Consider the following 8,202-nt stretch of genomic DNA (forward strand, 5'->3'; position numbering starts at 1 on the left):
ATGCATCTATTACATGGGGAAGGGAACATATTGAGTTGTTATTAAGTATTGACATAAATTTATTTTCACATTAGCTAGAAGGACCCTGAGGAATGTATATGATTAGTTGGCAATTGCAAACAAATGAAGCTGTGGTTCTGAGCCAAATGGGATGGGCTCGGGCTCTGAAAGGAATATAAAAATTAAAACAATAAATATTTATATAGCTTTTACTCTCCTCCAGGCATTGTTCAAAGTACCTTATATGCATCCACTCATTTAATCTTCACAGCAACACTATCAAATGGGTATGTACTACTATCTTCCCAACTTTAAAAATGAGGACCCCAAGGGGTTAAGTAGGCTGCCCAAGACCACACAGACAGTAAGTGGCCAGAGCAAGTATTTGAATTCAGGGAATCTGGTTCCAGGGTCTATGCTCCCAAACGTTATACAATGTTGCTAATACCAAGATGGAGTGATGAATGCTAGATAACTCTACCTGTTATCACCAGCACCTAGCAGTTTATAAATAATCAATAAATACCTTGGATTAATGTATGAACTGATAGATGGACCAAATAAATTGATGTGTGCATGGGTGAGTAAATCAATGAGTGGATGAGGAATGGATAGAGGGATAGGGGTGAATGGGTTGTAGCTGGGTGACTGGGTTGTGTAAAGAGTAAGGTTTTTAAAATCAGATCTTGATTTGAAATCTGATGCTGCCCTTTAGTTACCCCTGAGCAAGGTACTTAAACTCTCTATCCCTGTTTCTAAACCAGACTAGGCTATGAACTCCCAGAGGGCAGGGATATTTTTCTGTTTCATTCCCTGCTGTATCCCCAATCACTAGAAAGGTACCTATCTATCACATGGTAAATGCTCAGCAAATATTTGTTACAAAATCTTATAAACTAACAAATGTGGTATTAAAACCCATTTTGTAGGGGCTAATGTGAGGACTGACTGAGATTACATTTAGTGTAACTGGCATATAACATGTGAGCTTCCCTTCCCTTGCCCCCTACTAATGAAGAGTACAGAAGGCACATTTAACTGAGAATTGAGATATGCGGATTCTTTTCCCAGTTACTGAGGGGCATTCAGGAAGGGGTCTGCAAACCTTTTCTATAATGGGTCAAATAGTGAATGTTGTAAGCTTTGCAGGCTATGTGGTCTCTGACAACTACTCAACTCTGTATATGTTTATAAAAAATACAAAATTAAAAAAAAAAAAAAGAAAGAAACATAAAAGCAGAATGGGCATGACTGTGTTCCCATAAAACTTAATTTATGCACACTGAGATTTGAATTTCATATAAATTTTCATATAATTTCATATATGTGTCACAAAGTATTATTTTTTTCCAATCTTTTTTCCAGCTATTTAAAAATATAAAAACCATTCTTAGTCTGTAGGCTGGATTCGAACAGCAGACTGTAGTTTGCTGACCCGTGATCTAAGGACTTGGACTAAATTATTCCCAGTGTCCGTCAGCTTAGACATTATACCTGAGGCATCCCAGAAGTAACATAAGTATTATAAAGAATAAAGCCTGAAACTATACTTGCCATCAAATTCTGGAAAGTAGATAACAGAGCGGACTGGATCTGTTCTAGTTTAAGAGAACACCTCAAAAAAGGAGGAGGCTCAAATTTTGTCCCCACCCCTCATTTACCCAGGCTGAACTGCATTTTGAAATAGATCTATTGTCAGAACTTCAACTGTCACTAATACCTCCCAATTCACTGAGTTTGATACAGAGGTCACACACTGCCTACTGGATATGCCCCATACATGGTTATCCAAGCATCTCAGACTCAACATGGCTCATACTGTACTTGCCATCTCCTCTCCACCTCTTTCCTAAACACTAGTCCTCATTTTACATTCCCCATTTCTGGAAGGGATATTCTTATTCATCTGGTCTCAAAAGAAGACTCTGTCACTAGTAGGAAGCAAAGGAAGACTAGGGTATGTCACATCTTAATTGATCTTTCACCAGATTGATGGCAGTATTTTGACTATGGCAGCATCAATCAGTCTATGGCTCATAGTCCAAAGCCAAATTAAGTCCTGAGATTCTGCATTTTTACACTGGCAGGTATACATGTGAATTAACTGTGGCAATGACTGTAGATTGTCTTCCTCAGCCCACTCTCCTCTTCTTCCTTTGCATCAGAAACTTTGCCCCTGATTGTTGGCTGTGCACACTGCCACCCAATTTACATGACTACTTTCCCAAGTTTCCCTTGCAGCTGGAAACATTCTTGTGACTCAGTACTGACCAATGAGATATAAGTAGAAATATTAAATAGGACCTTTAGGAAGATTTCTTTAAAAAGGATAGCGAAGTTCTTTTCCTCTTCTTTTAACCTTCCTGTTTCTTAAATTGTGGATGTTAACAGATGTTCTGGAGCTTCCACACCTATCTTGGGACCATTAAACAACCTCAACAATGAAAGCCAAATGCTCAGATAGTGCAGGAGAGATGTTCCTAAAAGCTTCATGAAGTTGCCATACTGGCCCTAGTATGCCTATCTCCTGACTTCCTTTATGTGAAATAAAACCTGTGTGTTTTAAGCCAGTGTAGTTAGATCTCTGTTATTCATAGCAGAATCAAGCCAACTATCAAACTTACTAATTGGCCATTTTATCTCACCTATGCAGAGGTTTCTACCAACTTCAACATTGTGGATTTTATAAAGGTCACATGAAATTTGGCATTGAATTTAGTCTATGATTTCATATTCTCCAAAGCAGTGGCATACTAAATGTGGGACAGTGGAAGTGGGCAACTCTCAGTGCAGGCGATGGGGGGGGGGGTGTACTATCTATAGAATTTTTTTTAAAGATGAAAAGTCAAATTATTTTTATCACTATGAATCAGTAATTTTAAACAATGTCCATAATAGCATACTCCTCTCTATAGAAAACCTTTTGTTGGTCAAAGTTCTAAGCTGCTGTTGTTATTATTGAGTTTTAAATCATCCCTTATATTACTTATCCTTTAATAACACTGCTTTCTACAAGGAAGTGAATTCAGTTGTGCCCCCCACACCACCACCATATACACAGACTTTATATGTGTTCCCTCATTTCCTTTCACTTGCAAAGTTTTAGAATTATTCAAGGTAGCTTTGGGTGAATTTCATGTCTGCAATCTCTCTGGTATTACATGTTTCATCATTTAAATAGTAGGTTCAAAGTAAACAATGATAGCACTGTTTGTAAAGTCAAAGAAACAGAATGTAAGTCACTACAATTCTGTAATTCTATTTGACCAACTGGAGTTTTTATTTGTGCTTAAAATTTAAAACACCAAAAATAATACAAACTGCAATGTGTACTATTTTTGTTTAGTAAGCGCACATTTTAGGTTATATGTGAGATGTTACTGAATTTAAATATCTTTTAAACTGAAATTCATTCCACTTTTTCATTACTAATTATTTTAAAATTAAAGTCAAAACAATAAAATAATTATTAATACATGATTATTATTGAAAATACTTTTGTCATATAAATGAGCATATTAAAATGAGTTATTCCAGATATCACATATGCTAAGTATACCACATCTCTAAAGTAGTAATAATATAATTAATCTTATTGTACAGAATTTTAGAAAGCAAGGAACTGGCTTGCTGGTAATTCACATAGAACCAACCCTCAATTAGCCCCATCAGAGGCCAGGAACCCAAAGCAGATCATTTGATCATTGACTTAGAGATGAAATGTCCTTGCCTACATCTACCCATTCTTCATTCATTCTAGACCCACACTCAGCTGTATGAGAATCAGATGGGTGATGAAAGGAAAAAGACACAAAGTATCTACAAATGACTCTGGGTATAGCCATTTTACTCTTGTCCAAACCACCATCCCCTCTAACCTGGATATTTTAAGAGCCTCCTTACACCTTTTACCTTTGTTTCACTCAATTTACTCTGTTAAATTTTAAGGCAGATCATGTTCCTTATATATTCAAACCTTCCAAAATCTACCCATCTCACTCAGATTAAATGTCCCCAGGGAAACTGACTTCCATGCTGTTCCTTAAACAAGCCAGTTGTCCTCTACCTCTCTCCAGCCCCCTTCTCCAGCTGTTTCTTATGTCTAGAACCCTCTTCTAAATATCTGCACAGAGCTTGTTTCTTTATTTCCTACACATCTATCTTAATCAGATAGACTCTAAATCAATCTGTCTAATATATCATCCCATCCCCTATTTCTCTCTATTCTTTTACCAGGTTTTCTTTTTCTTCTTAGTGCTTAGCACCTCCTGCCATATTAATTTTTGTAATTGTTTAGTGAACACCCAACTCCCAGAATGTAAGATCCATGAGAATGGAGAACTTGTTTTTGCTCACTGCTATCTCCCCAGCACCAAAATCAGTGCCAACTCATAGTAGATACTCCATATTTTTAATGAATTAACAACTTCAATAACACCTGTGAAATAAGGTATTTTACACCCATTTTATAGATGAGAAAACTGAGATGAAAGAAGTCTGACAATTGGTAAGTGTTTCAGAGCTGAGAAGTATAAAAGCCAGGACTTCAGCCTCAGACTTCTGACTCTGAGACCACTACTCTTTCTACTCTAGGCCTAACTCAGCACAAACTGCATTGCAAACAGAAGTTATGAATAAATATACTAAACAATTTACTATCAAAAGTGAACTCACAGTTTTTTTTTTTTAACACTCTCTATTGAGACAGATTTTATTCTGTAAAATCCCTACTGGTGTTTCATGTTCAAGGACTTTCTTTCACATGTGACACGTGCAATCAGTTAAAGTAGTCCAATTTTCTAAAAAGAAATACCACTGTTATAAAAAGCCTAGCATAAATTTCAAGCACTTTGCAAATGAAAGAACAAGGATTAAAGACCTTTTGACTGGCCACATTATGAAATGGTTGCTAAACAAATAATCCCTATTTTTTTTTCCAAAGTGAGCCACTAGTTACATTTTGTCCAACATTTACTTTTAGGAATCTGGAATCTCAGATCTCCAAAGAATTTTGGTCATCATTAATAGCCCCATTTAACAGGTGAGAAAACTGAGATTCAAACATTCCTATCAAAACAATAGCAGGGCCAAAACTAGAGGTTTCCTGCCTCCAGACTGGAATAAATTTTCTTGAATTCTAGCAAATGATTAAATAAATGCTTTCATCATATAATATTCACCACTCAAGTCCCCTAAAAATATTGTAAGAATTCCCCATCAATCAATCTTTAATTCTAATTCTATAGTCTCTACAAGGTATCTGTTATTCCCTCCTTTCTCTCACACACAATTGGCAAAACTTCAGATTTCTCCCACTAATTTAATCTGTTGTCAATGGGTGGCTCTGGACCCCTATACTAAAATATATTTAGAAGAGGTGGGAGGTCTCACCCATACTCAGCTACAAGAAATACCAGGACTGTCATGTTTTGTTTTTGTTTTGTTTTGTTTTTCAGGCAAATTTCATGGCATTAGTTCATCCTGAAAGAAGTGTTTCCCAAGATCATTACTATTTGTTCCTCTCTGCCTATCGGCACCACTTGAACTGATGATTTTGTGAAGCAGTGGAGAGAGACAATGATAAAAATACAGAAGACTCCTGTGCTAGACACAATTTTGCCTTCATGGATCTGTGTGGCCCTGGGCAAGTCTCTCCCATTCTCTGGGCTGCAGCTTTCCTGAATGGATGACAAGGACTTGAAGGTCTTTTCTGGTTCTACAAACATTTGAAACAGCTTTGATGGGACCCCAGGGAAGGAGAGAAGTCTGAAAAGAGTCTCTTAAAGCTCTGGCATGTAGGAATATAAACTGGTTGCCTTTAAGAATCAGTGAAATAGAATCCTAAGGAAACCATGAGGAAAGGAGGACAGCTCCTCTGAATACAGTCCTAATCCATACCAAATTCCTCTTCCCTTCCAGAACAGGAGGAAAAAAATAGTTAAATATCAGTTTTTACCCAACTGCTTCAGGCTACTTTCCTTCAGCTGTGGGTTGTGGCTGGCAGTGCAGAAGTGTGGGCTAAGATTGCCAACAACTGCTGCTACCCCAACCCAACTGCCCTCTAAGACCCTCTCGCCCATGCCTCCAACCCCCCAGAGTCTCTGACCAGACTTGAGCTACCCCTGGCTGAGTGAGAGACGCATCATGATGCAGCCACCATTTCCTCTCTTCAAGGGAAGTCATTCCAAGGTCTCCAGGTGGAGAAAGGAGCACCATAGAATAGAATGAACTGTTGGAAGATAATACTAAACACACACACAAGCACACACTCCTTAGATGTGGGGTGGGAATGAGAAAGAGCTCTTCTAACTGAATAGAGCTCAGGCATATTTCCAGGATGAGGGTTTCTGCAGGTCTCTCTCCTTTACAAAACCCCGAGTGGACAGGGTGACTCCAGCCCAGGCAAGAAAGAGCTCCAGGGCCCCCCTATGCAGCATCCTTGAGAATCACTCCCTGGCCCTCAAGCCCTGAGACTGGCCAGGGTGAAGGGGTACATGCAGCCTATTTGGGGGACCATGAAGCTCTTCCATACTGCCTTCTCCACAATCCCAGGCTTTTTGATTACCCCCTCCCTCCCAAACCCATAGCAGCTCACCGGCACCTTCAAGACTCACTGTTCCCAGGGAGACCCTCTGCCAGTCCCCCTTGCCCCCTTCGCCTTCCAGGTAACCCCCACTCTCATTACACCCCAATGGGGGGGTGTGGATAGGGATGCAGAGGGGGATGGGAGGGGTCTTTCTTCAGCAGGCGATTGAACAAGGGCTCCTAAAATGGCCACAGCAAGCTCGCTACTGTCTCAAGGACAGTAGCAGAGAGGGCGGTGGGCAGAAGCCAGGGGTCTTACTGCAGGGCGGCAGAGGGTGAAGAAGCCCGGGGTGGGGCTAAGGGACTGAGGTTCAGGGAGGGTAAGCCGAGGTTATATGCACTCACCATTCCTGATCCGCCCCTTATCCACTGCATGGTGCCCGTGAAGTCCGGCTTCTCTGAGGCCTGCGTGGCTGGCGCCGGTAGTCTCAGGCAGGCTGGGCTGGCAGGGCTGGATCGAATGAAAGCCCAAGCGCCCCCTCCGCCTCCCCTCCTCCACAGCCCTACAGCCCAATCCCCTCCGCCCCAGACCTCCCCTTCAGTCAGGTTGTTCCTTCCCAGCGGGCAGGCTCTGCCTCTCCGCCCTCCAGCTCCAGAGGTGCTTGACTGGGAGAAGCGTAGGAGGAGGGTCCCAACCGACTGCCTTTGTCCCCTGCCAAGGCTTCAGAACTGGGAAGTGGGGTGCAAGGAGAGGGTGGGTGAAAATGACCTTCACTGGGGAATAGGTGGAGGCCACCTCTTCCTCCCTCCCCACCCGTGCTGTAGTTAGATGCTGTTTATTGTGGGGCTCCCCAGTTGTGTCAGTTGTGTCGAGTCAGCTAAAAGTCCTCTCTAAAGTTGCCAGAGGTGTTGGGCCAGCCTCTGAAATAATAAGATCCCGCCCCAGTGGAGCCCTGCCAACAGTCTCTTGCCTCCCTTCCCCCAGCCCTCCCTCTGCATACTCCCCTCTGATCCTCTCTCCTATTGTGTACTCTTCTGGGGCTTTCATCCTCATTACTTTCGTTTCTCAGAACAACCCTGTGAACACAGGCATTAGTATCTTCATTTTACAGATAAATAAATGGAGGTTTAGAAGATGGAAGAGACCTATCTAAGGTCACATAAAAAAGATAAAGCCTCAACTTTACCCTCTGCAGCTTTCCAAGCTTCTTTTTGCTAACGCAATCGCGCCTGCGCGCGTGCGCACCCCTGCGGCGCGCGCACGCAGGCGGACACACAAACCATTCCAGGATTTTACTTCACATCCTCAGGAATGTGAAAGGTAGCTTGTTGATGGATGAATTTTCCGCTTAATTATTTTGCTGAGAATGAGTCAAAAGAACATCAGCAAAACAGGCAAACGGAGATACCACCCACCTCTTCATAAAGTCCCTAAATCTGGGCAATGCAACCCAGGCTGATACTTAAGCTGCTGAGTGTTGACATTGTTGGTCACATTCACACCCATTATTATTCCATGTAGTCCTTACAGTTACCCTGTAAGAAGAACATGACAGGGAGTGTTAATTAGCCCCCTGTTAAATACATAAACACTGAAGCCCGAAGATTGAAAGATATTTGCCGAAGGTAGCACAGCTAAATAGAATTATAAGTTGTTGTGGTTTTTTTGTGTGTGTT

At 41.3% G+C, this 8,202-nt stretch overlaps 1 protein-coding gene across 2 annotated transcripts in view; it reads right to left on the reverse strand.

The window, feature by feature from the left end:
• ARHGEF9 (Cdc42 guanine nucleotide exchange factor 9) overlaps window positions 1–7,481 on the reverse strand; it is a 223,369-nt gene extending 215,888 nt beyond the window's left edge. Inside the window, exon 1 of one of the 2 annotated variants that reach the window (XM_059385143.1) lies at window positions 6,931–7,481. In XM_059385143.1, the coding sequence (XP_059241126.1) occupies window positions 6,931–6,960 (30 nt within the window). In that variant the 5' untranslated portion in view covers window positions 6,961–7,481. The remainder of the gene's footprint in view (window positions 1–6,930) is intronic. The other variant, XM_059385137.1, reaches the window with a different exon arrangement.
• Between the last annotated feature and the right edge of the window lie 721 nt (window positions 7,482–8,202).

The sequence above is a fragment of the Mustela nigripes genome, chromosome X, assembly GCF_022355385.1.
Source record: "Mustela nigripes isolate SB6536 chromosome X, MUSNIG.SB6536, whole genome shotgun sequence".
NCBI lineage: Eukaryota > Metazoa > Chordata > Mammalia > Carnivora > Mustelidae > Mustela > Mustela nigripes.